This window comes from Cyprinus carpio, chromosome B7, assembly GCF_018340385.1.
Source record: "Cyprinus carpio isolate SPL01 chromosome B7, ASM1834038v1, whole genome shotgun sequence".
In the NCBI taxonomy this organism is placed as follows: Eukaryota; Metazoa; Chordata; class Actinopteri; order Cypriniformes; family Cyprinidae; genus Cyprinus; species Cyprinus carpio.
The window spans coordinates 36,698,071-36,718,726 of NC_056603.1; the positions used below are offsets into that span (position 1 = coordinate 36,698,071).

Genomic DNA, 20,656 nt, shown 5'->3' on the forward strand with positions numbered 1-20,656 from the left:
CACTTAGGGCAAAGTAGAAACAGGTGTCATAGCAAATCAGCGCGAGCGCTGATTGCAATGACAAACAGGTGCATGAAGAGAGAGAGGTCAGCGGGACAGAGAAAGAGTAATATAATAAGCTAATAAGGTGTGGTGTGTGTGTGTGTGTGTGTGTGTGTGTGTGTGTGTGTGTGTGTGTGTGTGTGTGTAAATGAGTGAGAGCGTGCGAGAGCGAAAACGGAAGAAAAACCTGAATTTTTTTTTTTTTTAAAAATAAAGGTTCCAAAAAAGGTTTTCACCTCATTGAAGAACTTTTGTTTTTTATATAGCATGAAGATCATTTTAGAATTCTAAAGAACCCAAGAACCTTCTGTGCATTTAAAAAAGTTCCATACATTTTAAAGGTTCTTTGTGGAACCACTGATGCCAATATAGGACCTTTATTTTTAAGATTGTAGGCTAATACAGGCCGCTAATACAGACGCAGATGTGCATTAAAAAAAAAAAAAATTAAAAAAAGTCTTAGGAAAATGTTTATATTTTCAGCACTAATTCTCATGTTTGTTTACTGTTTAGGATGTGTATTATGTGTCCTCCTTCAGTGTTCTGTTCTCGATGTTCTCTTCATTGGAGGTATATAATTGTCACTGAATGGGTCATAGATTTTCGAACCTAGAAGTTGTGGGGTGTGTCCATGCCATGGGAGAGTGTTGTGGGGGCTGGGTTCAGGAGGCCCTGCACACATGTGCTGTCACTCAACCAGACTGAGAGACGAGGAACAAGAGCTTCTAGTAGCCTGGAGACGCCCGTGTCCCTGCCTCATTGCAAATTTAGCTTGGACACTGCTGTCCAAGTCTCCAGTGTTGTATCATTTGGCAGTGGTTCATTGTGAGCAGTAAGGATCAGAAGCCAGATGATGAAGGCTGTGGCGGTCCTGGGTGCACTGCTGGCTGTTGCGTGTCAGGTGAGTTGAGCTTTACATATTAAGTGTATTCTGTGGACTTATACTTCAGACTCAGTAAACTGAAAGTTTCACTGTAAAATATTTCAATGTTAATATAATATTAAAATACATGATAGAATCAAGCAATAAGCCCTTTGAAGTTACTATTCAAGAACAATTTTTCACACTGTAAAAACATTTTATTTTTTATTTTATTTTATTTATTTGTTTTTGAAATTTTGAAGAAGAAACAAGTAAAACAAGCATAACTGGTGCACATTTTAAACGAAAATACTATTTTAGTTTTTCTACTTCAAAATGTCATATTTAGTTCAATTTGAAATTGTTTGCATGTAAGGCATGGCAACACTTTTTTTTATATTATGAAATTTTATATGTAAATATAATATTAATTCAATAATACATAATTATTCATTATGTTTATCTGCATTTTACAATAACATTTATATTTTATGCTTTACTTTTATTACTGTCATCATATCTTCACGTCCTAAAACTCAATGACCACTTTTATGAACATCAGATGATTTTTTTTCCTCAAATGTTTGCTTTAGATTGTCAACATGGTCTTTGATAATTATAGCATGACTTGCTCAACACAATCAAATGCTAGAAACCTCAACAAAGGTGAAGCTACTGTAATTAGTTCTTCATGGCTTGCAATGAAAAGCAGTTGTATTGGGCTTTAAGTGTTAGTTTATCTTGTTGGCTAAAGATTCAGTGTTTAAGAAGTGGTTATAGTTTTGGCCTTGGGGCACATTTGCTAAAATCATCTTTAGTGGTATAGTGTTTGATAATTGATTGTTAACTTTGTCTTCAACTGGCTGAACTTACAAGCTGTCAGATGTATTATATTGTTGGTGGAAATGAATGGTCTAAATGCGTCATTTCTGATCAATTGAACGATGACAGATAAAGAATAATAAACCTCGTTTGACATTACGTTTCAAGGCCCCTTTTGGTCTGTCACTAGTGTAATCATGAAGACAACAAATCAGAATGCAAACAAAGTCACACTGCCGTAAATATTCGCCACAATCACTGATCAGAACTGTTTAGATTTGCAATGGGACACAGATTCTAAAATGAGAGATTTGTCCTGTAGTTGCCCTCATGGGCAAGCTTTCATCAGGCTATACATAAACAGGAGAAAGCTAGTGGTTCCATGTTATTAATGAGCAATTCAGGAACAATTGCTTCAAAGTTACTTAGGCTTCATGTTTAAAGGTACTTTGGCCTTTTGATTTAATCCAACCCCTTTTCCAAAGCATTAGCAATTAGCATTAGAAAAATAACTCATTCATAACTCATTCTGTTTTCAGATGTGTTTCATTTAAGGCTTAACTTTGTCTCAAACTTTTTGCCTAAAGTACTTTAGGAGAAATATAAATAGACGGTCAATACATAAAGTATTGAGCTATAAAAATGAATGTGGGTATCTCAGATAATTTAGTTTTTTTATTATTATATTCAAATCTCTTTTGAAATCTTGCCACACCTTAAAACATTAAGAATTCTTCTGAAATTTTACTAGGATATTACACTAAGGAGAAAAAAATGAACTCAGAGACAAAATCTTTGAGATCTGGTTTGTATTTTTTTTCTATTGGTGTAATTCTGTGATAAACAATTCTATCATATGTACATTTAATGTGTTTCCTTTCCTCAACTGATGTAACAATACAGAGAGAATGTGCAATACATTACATACAGTAGTGCATGCTAATGTTAGAGTTGAAAGCTTCTATATCATTGTCTCAGCTTGCTGATAACTTTGTAATTTTCTTTAATTCTGTTCATCAGTGCTGGCGATTCATAACTTTGGTAACACTTTATTTTAAGGTGTCCTTGCTACATGTTACATATACGTACTATTATAATAACAATAAATTAAGAATAATTAGATGCAAGTAACCCCAAACCAAACACTAATCTTAACCCTAACCATATAGAAAGTACATGTAGTTAATTAATATTACTCGGTATTTAAATGTATAATTGCACTGTAACAAGGACACCTTAAAATAAAGTGTAACTGTTAATTTTTATAGCTCTGGACCCATTGGTAATAGTTAATGTATTTCATGTAAGATAACTTAGTTTGTTAAAATTCTCTGGTGATCAGGCAGGGAGTGCTAGGAATTCCCAAAGCTCATGTCCCACGAGAGGCTTATGTCTCACTGAGAGTATAGTGGGGTTCATTGAGATTCACACATGCCTCTGGTGGCGTGGTCCTGACATGATGGTGCGCAGCTGTTACCAGATGCAGATTCAACCCCATTTGTCTTACATGGTAATCTTGGCTGCGGAAATAGGAGGCCAACACTCCCAGGCCATGCAATGAGCAAAAAATGTGTTAATAAAGCAGCCAGTGTTGAGTTCATGCACCAGTCCAGCTGGTGATAGTCAGTCTAACTGGCGACTCTGGGTTTCTCTTAGTCCCATCCTGGATGACAGCAGGATCAGTTCTTGGAAAGGAAGAAAGAAAGAAAGAAAGAAAGAAAGAAAGAAAGAAAGAAAGAAAGAAAGAAAGAAAGAAAGAAAGAAAGAAAGAAAGAAAGAAAGTGTAGTACTTGCAGATAATATAATATTAATGAAATAAAAGGACGTTTAACAGTACACTTTTAAGTAGTGCATTTTTTTTTATAATGGATTATTGTTTTTTTTTTTTGTAGTTTTTTTATAATTGTTTTAATAATCTTTTATCATGCTTTAAAGTGCACTTATTTTGATATGTTGACTAAAGTACTAAAACACATGCAGAGTACTTAATATATATATATATATATATATATATATATATATATATTTATATATATATATATATATATATATACAATATTTAAAATGAAGATATTTGAAGTGTATTAAATTGCAAAATCATCTTTACAGTTGTGTAAGTACACATTATTTAAATACATGTCAAGTTTCCATAGAAATGGCATTAAAGTATATTTTAGTTTAGAAAGAAAGAAAGGGGTGACCTTGGACACAAGGCACTTACTGGACTTGAGAATGACATGACAGAACATGGCCACCTGTGTGACCCCTCCAACCTCTCATCCAGCCCAGCATTCTGTCATGCCATATACTGTCTCTAAAACACACAGGATCACGCATCCCAACACCAGTTAGATAAACAAAATGCAAAATTTGGATTCATCAAAGAATTATGAGGTTTATATATACATGCTGGCCTTTATCCACAAAGCTAGTTTTAGTTATATACTTTATATATATGTGTATGTATGTATGTACAGGTCCTTCTAAAAAAATTTGCATATTGTGATAAAAGTTCATTATTTTCCATAATGTAATGATAAAAATTAAACTTTCATATATTTTAGATTCATTGCACACCAACTGAAATATTTCAGGTCTTTTATTGTTTTAATACTGATGATTTTGGCATACAGCTCATGAAAACCCAAAATTCCTATCTCAAAAAAATTAGCATATTTCATCCGACCAATAAAAGAAAAGTGTTTTTAATACAAAAAAAGTCAACCTTCAAATAATTATGTTCAGTTATGCACTCAATACTTGGTCGGGAATCCTTTTGCAGAAATGACTGCTTCAATGCGGCGGGGCATGGAGGCAATCAGCCTGTGGCACTGCTGAGGTGTTTTATGGAGGCCCAGGATGCTTCGATAGCGGCCTTAAGCTCATCCAGAGTGTTGAGTCTTGCGTCTCTCAACTTTCTCTTCACAATATCCCACAGATTCTCTATGGGGTTCAGGTCAGGAGAGTTGGCAGGCCAATTGAGCACAGTAATACCATGGTCAATAAACCATTTACCAGTGGTTTTGGCACTGTGAGCAGGTGCCAGTTCATGCTGAAAAACGAAATCTTCATCTCCATAAAGCTTTTCAGCAGATGGAAGCATGAAGTGCTCCAAAATCTCCTGATAGCTAGCTGCATTGACCCTGCCCTTGATAAAACACAGTGGACCAACACCAGCAGCTGACATGGCACCCCAGACCATCACTGACTGTGGGTACTTGACACTGGACTTCAGGCATTTTGGCATTTCCTTCTCCCCAGTCTTCCTCCAGACTCTGGCACCTTGATTTCCGAATGACATGCAAAATTTGCTTTCATCCGAAAAAAGTACTTTGGACCACTGAGCAACAGTCTAGTGCTGCTTCTCTGTAGCCAAGGTCAGGCACTTCTGCTGCTGTTTCTGGTTCAAAAGCACACGCCTGTGCACGGTGGCTCTGGATGTTTCTACTCCAGACTCAGTCCACTGCTTCCGCAGGTCCCCCAAGGTCTGGAATCAGTCCTTCTCCACAATCTTCCTCAGGGTCCGGTCACCTCTTCTCGTTGTGCAGTGTTTTTTGCCACACTTTTTCCTTCCCACAGACTTCCCACTGAGGTGCCTTGATACAGCACTCTGGGAACAGCCTATTCGTTCAGAAATTTCTTTCTGTGTCTTACCCTCTCGCTTGAGGGTGTCAATGATGGCCTTCTGGATCAGCAGTCAGGTCGGCAGTCTTACCCATGATTGCGGTTTTGAGTAATGAACCAGGCTGGGAGTTTTTTAAAAGCCTCAGGAATCTTTTGCAGGTGTTTAGAGTTAATTAGTTGATTCAGATGATTAGGTTAATAGCTCGTTTAGAGAACCTTTTCATGATATGCTAATTTTTTGAGATAGGAATTTGGGGTTTTCATGAGCTGTATGCCAAAATCATCAGTATTAAAACAATAAAAAAACCTGAAATATTTCAGTTGGTGTGCAATGAATCTAAAATATGTGAAAGTTTAATTTTTATCATTACATTATGGAAAATAATGAACTTTTATCACAATATGCTAATTTTTTGAGAAGGACCTGTATGTATTAATTTAGTTATCTTAAAAAATTGCATAATGCATACATTCATGAATATAACTCCAAAAAGCACTAAAACTAGTTCAAAACTCTGTTGGACTCACATGCTTAGGCCTAATGTGTTCCACACTCACTTAGTTTGTTCTCCTCCTCAGAATTGTAGCATATCTCATTCTGTTAGTCACGCCTGCACCATCAGTGCCATGGTTCAGACCAGCTGACCCTGCCATATGTCAGTGGAGCTTTAGGAATGCCTTACTCCGGTAAAAGTAGAGCTAAACTGGGATAAATGTGACCCAGAGAGCAACAACTGTGATTTTTTTCTTTTTTCTTGTCTTTTATTTCCAGAGTACTAAAAGGCCCAAAATGATTACACTTTCTCAGACCTTCATAAAACTATCATGAAATAAGTCTAGGCTATGTTTTGGTGGATAACTGAATGAGAGTTTGGGGGTTGCCACAAAGTCTGCGGTTGGCACCTGTCGTCTCTGGGGGTATTAGTATTTGGTTCAAGACAGTAGGGTATTTTCAGCCCTGTGACAGATTAGTGCTTCCCTTGAGCAAATGTTTTCACATACAGCTCACATTGCTCAGGAGACATAATGGAGTCTCACTTACGTCTCATTCAAGTATTTCTCCCAGAGTTGTATTTTACAAAATTCCTTACGAGAAGCAAAAATGGACGAATTTGTGTAAATATTAAAGTAAGTCAGATTTGATTCACAGCATTTAGTATTTGGGCAAATCCGAACTGTTTTTTAAACATTGTTGAGATTTTAAGGAGAGAGATGTGAGATTACTGGGGCCTTTTTCTGAGGAGAAAGCTGTGTTCATTTACTCTCCGTTTAATTTAATCTCACTGCTTCTCTCTGTAGGAGAAACAAATGTTTAATCTTTCCAGGAGGACAGTCTAGGAAGTTCAGATAAGAATGCACAGACTAAAAAGCACTCATGCACGTCGTAAATGAGGTGAGGAATTACATAAGCAGACCCTGGGTAAATGATAAGAGAAGTAACCAATTGTGCAGCTCTGTTAAAGACATCAAGAGACCTCCTGTAAATGCCACCCAGAATACTGACTTCCCACCAACACACACTTTGATCTAGGAGACTACAACTACAGCTACAACTCAACTGAAGTCAGCTGAAACTCAAACAGCCAACTCGCCATGTGTCCGGATTTCTGCTGGTTGATATTATGTTGATATGTAACTATGACAATAAAATATATACAATTATGCTTAAAATAAATGGAAATGAAATTATTTTTACAATATCTACATAAAATTCACAAACAAAATATTTGAAAACAAAAAAAGTAGAAAGGGATTGACCCTTGATTTTTGGAAGGGATACTAGTTGTTTCTATATTAATATTTGTTACCAGATTGAACGATACAGATCTATCACTAATTTGAATTGAACATGTCTTTTCATTTGCATGTTTATTTGTGTGTGTTCAGTTTAAAAATGTTGAAATAGTCAAAACATGTGACTGTTGTTTGGGAACTGAGTCCTGAAATACAAGAGTAAACACCTTAGAGTGAGTGGAATGCAGTACTACACTAGCAGAAGGGAGAATTCAGGCTGCTCTAAGATTAGTGCGCTCTAGCAGGGTTTGTGCATGCCTGTGATGTCCAGCATTCTGCATGGGCTGCTCAGAGGCATGCCTTCAGGAAACAGTTCCACCACTGCGCCCATGAGGAAATCAAAGAACTATGACAGCCATCGCTGCTATTTAAGATTTGATTTGAATTCTTAAATGAGGTCTTCTTAGTCTTTTGTTCCTCAAATGTGTCACACAGACTCCAAAAGGAACACTTACAGAGCACCAAATGCACAAAAAAGAATTGCCTTTGGTGAGTACTGGCCAGTTTATTAATAGCTCTTTTTAGGAATTGCAACATAGTGCAGCAGAATGTTCAAAACAATATTTTGGACTTTTGGATTTTATTAAATAAATAAGTAAATAATTGGAAATCACACTTTCTTTCTTTTTTTCAAATTTAAATCATTAATCATTCAATAATCATTTGAAACAAAATACCCTTGTGAAAAGGAATTACACTTCAGCTTACTTTTAAAAAGAGTACTTATTATGTAAATTCAAGTACAAACTGAAATAGATAGAAATAGAAATGTGTGTCTGAAGTATATTGTTAGATGTAATGTCATAATTACTGCTAATGTCTTTGAAATATGGTTAAACTGATGAGCATTTATGGTAAACTAAAATATACTTTAATGTAATTTCTACTGAAACCTGGATATCATTTAATTATATTTGTAAATACACAACTATAATGATTAATTTGCAATTTAGTACATTTAAAATATAATCATTTTAAATGTAATGTTGAAAAACACACTATAGTTCAAATCATAATCAAGTAATTCATGTCCTTTGCACATCGTGTCATCAACACCAAAATAAGTGTATTTCTTCACACTGAAATATTGTTAAAACATGATTTATAATGTACTCTGCATTAAAACTTTTAATATGACATTTTTACAAAGTGCTCTTTTTAAAAGTGTGTTAAACTGTGTGAAACTGAGTCATTATATGATGTGAAAGTAAACTTTTTAAAAATATATACTTGTATGATTTGAAGTACACTACAAGTGAGCATTTAAGCGCACTTCTTTTTCACAAGAGTATCCTAAATATAATAAAACAAAGCAAAGCAAAATATATTTTCATGGATGTAGTATTAATAGAGGTATTTATGGCTGGTAAATTTTAATTACATACTCACCAGTGACAGGTGTGGCAAACAGTTCATTTTAGACCCTGATGTTGCAGTTTATTTACTCAAAGCCATTTACATAATGTTACTTCTCCTTGCATTTATCTTAGGCAAATGACTACAGTTACATAGTTCTTGTAGTTTCATAAATCAGGCTTGGTCCATAGTGAGAATTTTTCACTGTTTGACACACATTGTGTCAGTGTATGTGAGGATTCTGTCACCGTGTGTGGAATTTTGTCACTAAAGCACGTTTAGCAGCTGACCTCTGACCCCAGTCAGGTGCAGGCAAAAGAGAGTGTGTTTCAGAGTGACAGGCCTCGGGTCGTGAAAACTGAGCCTGTTTCCCTGCTAAACAGCTGCATGAGTGTGTGTGAGGGAGAGAGAGGGGAGTATTGTATGAGCCCTTTATTTTGGCTGAACATATCCATATAGACCTCGATATATGATAGTGTTTATGTTTATGAAAGAAAAAAAAGAGGTGAGGAAGAAAAAAAAAGAAATGTAAGTTAGGTTCACTCCACTCCCACAGGCCTTCAAAGCACACTGGATTCCACATTAGAGACGCCATGAAAGATATCAGCTCCACACGCTTTGTGAAAACACTTTGAAGCTGGAAAAAAGAGTCAGAACTGCAGTTGTACAATATAATGACAATACTAACATATGCAATCAACAATTTTAAAGCAATCCAAATGAATGTGGTTGTCAGGATTTCCTGCAACAGACCCCTAGAGGTTTGTGGTAGAAATGCAGGTTTGTGAGACTGTGAAAGTACCAACCCTTGTAAGGCTTTATCATACTTTTTCTTAAAAGTATGCAGATAATATCCTTTGAAAGAACTTAATGAATGTAATGCTTTAAAACACTTGACTGCATGTTATTTATAATTACCTGAAAATTTATTATTTATATTTACTTAAAAGTGCTTTTCCGACCCACTCAAGAAGGACTTATGTACATCTGCATATCTCATTTCATAATTACTTCTATTGTCTTTAAAATATGGTTAAAGTGTACTGCAGAATGTACTGACAAGCATTTACGGTCAACTAAAATATATTTTAATATAATTTCTATTGAGACTTGTATGCAATGGTTTTAATACATATTTGTAACAACATTTAAAAATATTAAAATTTTAAATGTAATATCAATAATACACTACAGTTAAAAGTACTTTTTTTTACATGTCAAAATAAATGTAGGCCTACTTCAAAATAAGTATAGGCCTAATTCTTAAGTGCAAGTGCCTTTTATTTTATTAATATGATATTATCTGCAAATACATTTTTAATAAATATTCCATATACTAGATCTAAAGTACATCTGAAGTGCACATTCAATGCAATTAAGCACTTATTTTACAGAAGGGAATGCTGAATTAAATCAAATTAAAATGCCTCATTTAATGATTAATGTGTATATGAATGTATAACTGTATAAAAGGATTGCAAAATATTTAAGTCAGAATACAGAGGTACTTTTGAGTCCTCAATGGAGAAAGATTGCTTTTCATGACATCAGCCAACAGGGCCATTATTTTTGCAATTTACTGACATTAGCGGCACAGAAATTATTCAGATGTAGAAAGACTGCAGTGGGTTGTGTGCATGTCAGATTATAAATAACTGCTCCATGTGTTTTTTGTTGTAGGTCAGCAGCAGCAGTCGGGTAACACAGAGCGATCTGAAGCCAGCTGCGCTGTACCCATGGAGACACAGGAGTGCAGGTCCACAGGTCAGGGTCAAGAGAGACTGGATCATTCCACCAATCAGAGTATCAGAAAACAGCAAACAGGTCCCTGAAGATCTGGTCCAGGTAAACACACAGCCCACCATTAGTTGCTCAACATAGATCTGAAAAAGATACTGTGTAAAAAAAAAAAAAAATCAGTGATCACTGGAGTATACTAATTTAAAGAGGTAATGTATTTTTATGAATATAACTATCCAACAACAAAATTAGTACTTTATTTGTTATATTATTCTGGTTTAAAACAATTACAAAAATATCACAAAGAGCTAAATTTTTATAATATATGCAACAAAATAAAAGAATTAGCAAGGCTCTGTGTGTAACACACACACACACACACACACACACACACACACACACACACACACATAGTAAATATCTGGTATAACATGTAATATATCCTCACACTCTATGAGTAGATATAAGCTGTTTACCATACGGCTGTAACACGTTCCATGTCCACTCTCACAGATCAAATCAGACAAGATTTTCACCGGGGAGGTGATATACATGCTGGAGGGACCCGGGGTTGACCAGGACCCCAAAGGCCTCTTTGAAATTGATGAAAAAACAGGATGGATCAAGAGCAAAATGCCACTAGACAGGGAAAAACACAAGAGCTTTAAGGTAAACATGCTTGTTGGAATTGTGTTTTTATAATGAAGTCATGAACAGAACCGAAGTCTGAGACCGCTGGTGAAAATGGGAAGCTTCTATTGCATTTTTAATGAAATTGAATAATTGTGACCAAGAAATAATGTAGAACAGTATCCATTATATGATGTTAAAATATATAGTATATATAAAATATACTAATTTTATGTCTTAAGCTTTCTTTCTTTTGAATTTTTTATTTTTTTTTCACAATTATAATACTGTTTTTTTTCCATATTTACAGTATGGTCCCAAACTTATGAACCCCACTAGAGCTAACAGATAAGAGATTCTAAGCTGAAGCTTGATGAATTATGTGATATTTTTGAATAAATTATATGTATAATGTCCTCAGCTCAAAGCTTTTGCACTTTCCCCAAGTGGAGAGAGACTGGAAAGTCCCACCACGATTGAAATCTACGTTTTGGATCAGAATGACCACAGGCCTGAATTTACCCAGAAGGAGTTTGTTGGCACTATCCCAGAATTCTCTGTTCCAGGTAAGATACGCATTTCAAATAAATATTTTACATAAAAGAAGAAAACACTGTCACATCAATGCAATGGATAATTATATCATCACCTTAATTTCCACTGAACCGTGTATGTTTTTCTTTCTTCTTCTCAAATTTTGTTATTGTAGGCTGTTCTATTCCATATTCCACATCGCATGTTTAAAATACATGCAAGCATCAATTAAGTTCATGCAGCATGTCTTCTTCTTCTTCTTTGGTGTCGAGTGCACTGTATTTCTGGTTGTAAGCAAACAAAGATATAATTGCGTATCATAAATGGATCAGGACCTCATAATGAGGACATGACTGTTTTTGTAAAGTAAAAACTTAGATTTTGTTCTATTCCTCACACAAAGCTATCATATTGGTTTAGAAGTCTTGGAATATATGACACAAGTCATACAGATCACTTTTATAGTACCTTCTGGTACTTTTTGGAACTTCAGCAGTCAGGGTCACCATCCAGTTTCATTGGATGGCAATTCTGTTAAATATCTTCTTTCATATTTTACAGGAATTTAGAATTTTTAGTGAATTGTGCCTTGACGTCAGGCAGTCAGACTACACATAAGTATCATAACTGTTATGTGTGTGGCTCTCTGTCATCAGGAACTTCAGTAATGCAGGTTACAGCGATAGATTCTGATGATCCAATGACAGAAAACGCAGCTCTGAGCTACTTCATTGTTGGACAAGAGAGTATCCCTCCTCACAGCATCAATAAGACCATGTTTGGCATTAACAACAAAACTGGAGTCATCTACACTCGGGATGTGGGACTAGACAGAGATGTGCGTTATATTGTGTCTCAGAAATAAACAGCACAGACAAAAATACTGATTTCAAAGTCTGAACAAAGAAAGCAGTAACATGCCCTGATGTGTTGTCAGGTGGTGCAGTCCTTCAAGCTGACTCTGCAGGTGGCTGACATGTCTGGAATGGGCCTAACCTCCACCGGTCGTGCCATCATTCACATCTCTGACATCAATAACCATGCTCCGAAATTCCATCCTACCATGGTATGTAACAACAAAAAAACAATTGAAAACATGCAGAGTCTGTGATGTTCACTTGATCATTGTTTTCTGAGCTCTTGGTCCAATTCTGTGACTGCAGTACAACATGAATGCAATGGAGAACAAGAACATTGCGGAATTGGGCAGGGTCAATGCGACAGATAAGGACCAGAAAGGTGGAGATAACTGGAAGATTAAGTACACCATTGTAAATCCTTCAGGGCACTTTGCTATCCGCACAGACCCAGTTTCCAACCAAGGCATCATTTCTGTGGCTAAGGTGAGATTACTGCCACAAATGTGATAAATTTAATACTGTAGCCATGGGACTATCAAAATCAGTTACTGGCCAATTTCGACTGGCAAACCAAGCTTGTCCCATTTTTAAAATAGATTTAATGTGAAACCTTAAGATTAACATATTCATAATAAAGCCAGAAAGCTTCAGTTTTGATTTTAGGGGGACTTTAAAGGGATACTCCACCCCAAAATGAAAATTTTGTCATTAATCACTTACCCCCATGTCGTTCTAAACCCGTAAAAGCTCCGTTCGTCTTCAGAACACAATTTAAGAAATTTTTGGATGAAAACCGGGAGGCCTGTGACTGTCCCATAGACTGCCAAGTAAATAACAGTGACAAGGTCCATAAAAAGTATGAAAGTCATCATCAGAATACTCTATCTGCTATCAGACGTGCAATCTGGGATATATGAAGAAAACAAAAGAAAACGACTTTATTCAACAATTTCTTTGTCAACAGTCTCCTCTGTGTCTCTCCATATCACCATATACTGCGTACACTCTTCTATATCATCCGCGCCACAAGGATGCGCTGTTTTCTTTCAAATCAAAGCTAAATACACGTAGAAACAGCGCATCTTTGTGGCGCGGATGATATAGAAGAGCATACGCAGCATACAGTGATATGGAGAGACACAGAGTCACTTCATATAACCCAGATTGCACGTCTGATGGCAGATGGAGTATTCTGACAACGATTTTCATACCCTTTATGGATCTTTACACTGTTTTTTACTTGGCAGTCTATGGGACAGTCACAAGTCTCCCGGTTTTCATCCAAAATATCTTAAATTGTGTTCCGTAGATATACGAAGCTTTTACGGGTTTGGAACGACATGGGGGGAAAGTGATTAATGACACAATTTTCATTTTGGGGTGGAGTATCCTTTGAAGGCTAAGTATTCATCATACATTAAATCCATTAAATCAACTAAAAATAGCACAAAACAAAAGCATTTCTCAGCTGAACTCTGATTTGACAGTGTTAAACATGATGTATAATAATAATAAAAAAAAATGATTTTACATTAAAAAGCTACGTTCTTAAAAACATTTAACTACAAATTTTAAAATGCAATCTAAATGTGAGCCTAAATCAACATTTACATTTAGCCATTTATAGTACAATGGTTTAATTTACATAAAATGTAATAGTTTGAGGTTTCATCCCTTCTCTTTCTCATCAGCCCATACCTCAGAAAACTGTGATTGTGTTTCTTATTATTTCTACACTACATTTCAAATGCAATGTCTCTACTCTCTTGCAGCCACTAGACTATGAATCCCAGGCAGAGTACCGGCTCATTGTCAAAGCAGAGAATGAAGTCAGGCTTAAATCCCCATACAAACAAATACACAGTGCTACAGTCACCGTCAGAGTGATGAATGAGAACGAGGCTCCAGTCTTCTATAAAAATCCTATTAAAGTGACTGTTGCAGAGTCCATTGTTCCCGGTACTGTCCTGGTCTCAGATATTGCTCACGATCCAGATAATTCCAAGCTAAGGTGAGGCTTACTTATCTGTACCATCATTCCACACACACTTTTATTTTGCACAGCACAATGAAGCCATGTAGGAGATGTTCTTGGATCGACATCCTTTGTCAGTTCTGGAACAGCATTCTTATCAAGCAACCATGTGCAATACCCTTGAGCTTATGCTACTCATAAAAAAAAAAGGATTGATTTATTGATTGATTGAAGAATGTTATTAACTCAAAACCTCATTTGATTGGTAGATTAATAACAAGGATATTGATTTTAGGAACATGAATCTGTATACTTAAGTGTAAAAAGTTCACTTTTTAATAATATCAAATTAAAAGTTTAAAGTACATTTTAAATTCCATTGTCCTCATTTGTAAGTCGCTTTGGATAAAAGAGTCTGCTTAAAGACTAAATGTAAATGTAAATCACTTATTTATTAGTCTTTAGATATGCTTATGCTTAAGAAGTACATTTATTTTTATGTGTTGACTAACAAACTAAAACACATGTAAAAAAAAATTATAAATAATTTTAACTGTATAGTGAGATATTAATATATTTTAAATATCACAATTTGTAATCACAAATACATACATTAGAAATAAAATTTCTAGTATAGTTTAGAATAGTATAGTTTAGTATACATTAAATATATTTATAAAATTGGTGTAGAAAACATTTTCACTTAGAAATTGCTCATAATTTTCACTATTAATTGAAAAGAAATAGCAAGTAACATGCTAAATCAAACATGAAATTAGAAAGTAGAAACATATAAAGACTGAAACTTTCTTGTAAAATGTACCCCAAAAATCTTTATTTACAATTTTGAAAAATTATTTCGTAAATATTCTACAGTACTTTAACCATATTTCAAAGACAACAGCAGTAATAATGAAATTACATGTAAATATGTACTTAAGTTCTCATTTTCATGAGTTAACAGCACTCTCTAGTTTAACTAATTCCATTTAATATCAATTTAAAATATAAATAGTAAATATATATTAGCTTAGTCATAGGTGCATCTTAAAAATAAAGGTGCTTCAAAAGGTTCTTCAAGCGATGCCATATAGAAGAACCATTTTTAGTTCCACAAAGAACCATTCAGTCATAGGTTCTCTAAAGAACCATCTCTTTCTTACCTTTTTATAATCTGAAGAACCTTTATTCACCACAAAGAACCTCTTGTGAAATAGAAAGGTTCTTTATGGAACCATTTACACAAAAAGGTTTTTCTGTGGCACTGTGAAACACCTTTATTTAAGAGTGTAACATGCAGTTAATTGTCCCAAAAACAGTTCACACTTATAAATTAATTACAGTATTAATTCTGTAATAAGTGATCTTCTTTTTTCACAAGGGAAAGATTACATACATGAATCCTTATGCACTGTATGTTATTAATTTTATGTCTAGTGACCTACTTAGGATTGAGAATTTTTGTTCAGGTTTGAAATCATTCAGGATCCTGAGAGTTGGCTTGCTATTAACCATGCAACTGGACAAATCACAGCCAGGAGATCCTTCAACATCCGGTCTCCCCATGTCAGAAACAACATTTACTCTGCTATTGTGAAAGTCATAGATCAGGGTGAGCACCTCAGACTTGAAGTACCAAAAATCTGATACTGTGACTATGCCATCACAAAATAACCAGTGTGCCTTTGTTTTAATAAAAATGGCAATCATTCATAAGATAACTCTCTTTTCAGATGCTGATGGTATCTCTGCAACAGCTACATTGGAGGTCAATCTGTGGGAGACCAATGATTACCCACCAGTGCTCATACCCTTGAGTGGGACAGTGTGCAGTGATCAGGACAGAGATAAACTGGGCCTTCTGCTTAGTGCTGTGGATGAGGACATGTCCCCTCAAGCTGACCCCTTCACTTTTTACATTGCTGATCAAAACGTGGCTGCCAACTGGACCATCATAACTCTTAATGGTAAAACATGAGACATACATTTATTTTTTATATCTTTGTACCCTGCTGAAAGCCAACTTAGATTAGTATGAAAGTCCTTGCTGGTCCTGGTTGATCTGGGTGCTGGTTTGGTGCAAGTATACCTGGTGCACCAGCATAGCCATAGTGAGATGGTTAAGCCAGTTAACCAGCATGGTCTTTCAGGTGGAACTGGTCAATAAAGTAAGTCTTGGATAATCAAGCTAGTTAAGAAGCCAGGAGTGGAAACAGACTGGTTTATGCTAGTTCGGTACTCTTCTAGATGTTGTTTTATTGGTCTTTGTTGAAGCTGGAACTAGAAATCTTGCTGATTTGAAGTTCTGACAGGTGGAGCTGGGGAAGGTGAAGGGTTTTTGAAGCAAACTGCACTGCTACGGCAAGCTCTAGTCATATATTCGAATGCTGAGCAGCGAGTTCATTGGCTACCAGTACAGGAGAGAACCAATCAGCTGTGCCATGTGATAATGATGTCATTACGTCATATTGAGTTAGACCTATCGGACTGCGCCATCTAGAGTTTCATGCTAGAACTATTTAAGAAGACTGCTGCATTTTTAAGATTAGATTGCACATCATATTTAGAGAAAACCTTAATCAAACACACTTGAACAAGCTAATGAAGGTATTCAGGATTATTAGAAAGGCAGGTGAGTCTGATCAAGGTTGGATCTAAACTCTACAGAAAAGTGGACCTCAAGGGCCAGACTTTAGAGCAAGGGTAGCTAACCCTTCTCCTGGAGGGCGACCATCGTGCAGAATTTAGCACTAAACTCGATCAAACGCACCTGCCTTTTCCTTTCTAGCAGTTCTGACCTTGATATTTTTTTTTTATTTTTTTATTATTATATAATATTATAATATTAATATTTATATGAGTAGGGTTGGAGCAAAACTCTGCAGGAAATTGAACTTCAAGTGTAGCTAACCCTGCACTTGGAGGGCTTGTTAAGATGAATTTGAAAAGGGTTGGAATAAAACTCTGAAGAAAAGTGGATCTTGAGGGCCAGAGTTGAGAATCACTAGTTCAAAATAAGGGTAGCCAACCTGGCTTCTTGAGGGTTTACCATCCTCCAACCATAATCAAAAATATTTGAAGCTAATAAAAGTGCTCAGGATTACCTGAAAATAACAGGCAGGTGTGTTGAAGAAAGGTTGGAAGTTAAGTCTGCAGGAGGATAGGTAGACCAATAGGAGCAGGGTTGGCTGCCCTTGCTTTAGAAACAGATTTCACAGAGTGTACTTTGATTTCTAAGACCCTCTTGTTTCTGGTTCTGTCTCTTTACATGTCCGTTACCAGAGACCCATGCGGTTCTCCATCCACTGATAGACATAGAGAAAGGGGAATTCTCTATTCCTGTGGTCGTATCAGACTCTGGCTCTCCTTCCCTTTCCTCTAATGCTCTGGTCAACGTGACTGTATGTTCCTGTGACAGTTTCGGTGACTGCAAGAGCTACACTGCAGCCGTCTTTGGAACCAAAATGGGAATAAGCTTCATTGCCCTTATGATTATTATGGGATGCATTGCTCTTCTGTTGTGTAAGTAAACACTATATTTATGTGAACATGCATAAGCTGTAGAAGATGTACTTGAAATTTGTTCTAATAAATCTTTTTTTTTTTCAGTTCTGATTGTTCTTGCTGTGGCGGTGAATGGCTGCACAAGGCAGAACATTAGAAAAGGAGGAGGTCTGCTGGTTGGAGTGTCTGATGATGACATCAGAGACAATGTCTTTCACTATGATGAGCAGGGAGGAGGAGAAGAGGATGAAGTAAGAGCAATGACAAAATTTAATACATTTGATTTAACATGTAAATACATTGTATTCCGAACTAGAAAGTGAATATATAAAATATATCATGCAAAGATCACGCAACATAGGAGCAGATGTGGAGAGTAACTTACAGGAAGGACATACTATGATTTGTACACAGTATGTGCACTTTGCCAATTCTGCATATACTGTACTGCAGAATGGCCTACTAAAATTATCAAAATGAATAGTAAACAACACAGCACACCAAATAAATTTTTTCACACAGCAGGATTAAAATGAAAAACTTTTTTTCTAAAATAAATAGACACTACTCGCTAAATTATATGCCTACATTGTGTGGTGAGCTCATATGCATTACACAGTGGTATCCCATTCATCATAGGATGAGCATTGAACATAGCTCCTGTCTGAGTCAAAGACTTTGATTTATCCTGGGGATTTTGCCCATCTGACACATGGATCCTAGAGTGATTGAGTGGACAGATGTATAGGGCCTTCTGACCCACATTAAATGCTTGCAAAATCCGTTTTCAATCTTTTAGTTCAGTCAATTATAATAAAGCTGAATGTTTGTTGGATTTTTTTTTTCTGCTTTGAGGTGAAATGTTAAACTTCCTGAAATACCTAAAGCGGTTTCTCTCCTATAGGATGCATTTAATATTGATTTTCTGAGGAACCCAAGAGACATGGTCCCTGCCCCAGCCTCATTTTTCCCACAAAACTGCAGCCTGCCCAGAGGAAAACAACCTCTAAGAAAAGATGCACCCCATAACCTACCTTCTCCTACATATCCACGCAAACCTCCCGGAGACCCAACAGACATAGAAGATTTCATCAATGTTGTAAGTGAGGTTTTTTTTTTTAATTATTATTATTATTTTTTTAATATAAGAATTAAGATTCTTTCTGGAATATTTGTGAGTAATATTAGGAAATTTCCTTAGCATTTACTTTGAAAAGGTTAGTAAAAAGTAAAATATTAGTTAGTGCTATTTTTACTCTAAGTTTGGAAATTACAAATTTAATAGCTAAATCAAGAAAACAAAATTCAAGAAAAAAAAAAAACTACATTGTAAAAGAATCGAATCAAAGGCATATATAAAACTTTATGTGACCCTTAAAATATAATTAAGATGAATGTAGACACATTCTCTGACTGCTATGCAATTACCAATGAAAATCAAATGCACTTTTTTTCATTTTTTCTGCTTCACCTCAACAGGGGCTTGACGCTGCTGACAATGACCCTAACGTCCCACCATATGATACAGCTCTGATCTATGACTATGAGGGCGATGGGTCGGTAGCAGGCAGCCTTAGCTCTATCGCTTCCATGGGCTCAGACGATGACCAGGACTATGACTACCTCAATGACTGGGGACCAAGGTTTAAAAAACTGGCTAACATGTACGACCCACGCTAGGCAGCAGACTGAAATGTCCCATCTTCAATATGAGAGAGTGGTCATGATGTAAGGACGAGGGGGCGGAGTACATTGTTGATATTGTAGATAAATGGGGGTCTCTATCTATTCTCCAGTGATCAGTGTAAAGGTCATCATTGTCAAAAAGAGACTGCACACACTGTCTTTTTCCTTTCCTTCATGGGTCAGTGAACTATTTCAACATGCTGATGTGATGTGCTTACTGTGGGCAAGAGTGTAAATGGCTCACATTGTGAAAGCACCAACTGGAGGGAGGAACCATGTTAGTGCATACTGATTACACATGGTGCAAAAAGAGATGCCTTGTTCATAAACCATGCGTCATGTTCTTGAGAGATTATTTTAGCTGATGACCAATACAGAGGTATGCTAAGCATGTGAGGTACACAGAAGGAATAATTCACCCAAAAAAGAAATTGATATTCATAAATTGTCATTTACTTATAATCAAAATTCTAAACCCATATGACTTTCTTTCATATATCGAACACAGAAGGATGTTTTATATGTTGGTAAGCTTCAGAGCTGCTCTTTTCTATGTATATAAAAAGATATTGTCAAATATGGTGCATCAAGTTACATAGTGCCAAATTTGAATAGTAGTAACACCAAAGGACACTGGTTTTAGTGTATAAAGATGAGAGTGAAAGCACCAATGAGAAATATTCAATTGTATGCAATCAAAAAAAAAAAAAAACACTCAATGGTAGGTATATATCCCTCATGTTTTCCACCCATGGAAACCTTTAGTTGTACGGAAAACAGCAGCTCCCAAATTATATATTCTTGTGTATGCATTAATTGTTCAATATCTACTTTTAAGACAGATCGACTGATAAAATGATTTATTCCTTTTATACATTGTTAGTATCTTGTGTAATAATTGTGCTTGTAATACTATTTTTGCTTGCCTGCAGTTAATGTCAGTAAGAAAAACAAAGACATTTAAAGATAATTAATATTAGGAATAATTATCATTTTCATATGCAGCATATTAACAGTTTGCCAAATGAATGATGCCTTAAATGTATTTTTTTTCGTTCCCCTCAAGAACAAGTTTTTCCTAATTACATAATGCCTATTGTAATAATTTTGGTAGTTTCTGTGTTTCTCAGTTTTGAACTACATAGTTTTGTTTTTAATATTTATTTCATAATAAAATGTGAAATGTTGTCGTTATCTTTTCTTTTAGTTATGAATAAAAGACTGGAA

General features: G+C 35.6%; 1 protein-coding gene across 1 annotated transcript; it reads left to right on the plus strand.

Annotated features, from left to right (window-relative positions):
- Positions 1–714: 714 nt before the first annotated feature.
- Positions 715–20,487, plus strand: cdh15 (cadherin 15, type 1, M-cadherin (myotubule)). Its single transcript, XM_042728493.1, has 14 exons — positions 715–943; positions 10,181–10,345; positions 10,754–10,909; positions 11,292–11,436; positions 12,061–12,242; positions 12,342–12,470; positions 12,568–12,747; positions 14,037–14,275; positions 15,709–15,851; positions 15,973–16,206; positions 17,522–17,761; positions 17,849–17,994; positions 18,648–18,842; positions 19,223–20,487. Exons 1-14 carry the CDS (start codon positions 893–895, stop codon positions 19,421–19,423), a joined length of 2,406 nt encoding a protein of 801 aa, XP_042584427.1. The 5' UTR covers positions 715–892; the 3' UTR covers positions 19,424–20,487.
- Positions 20,488–20,656: the final 169 nt, after the last annotated feature.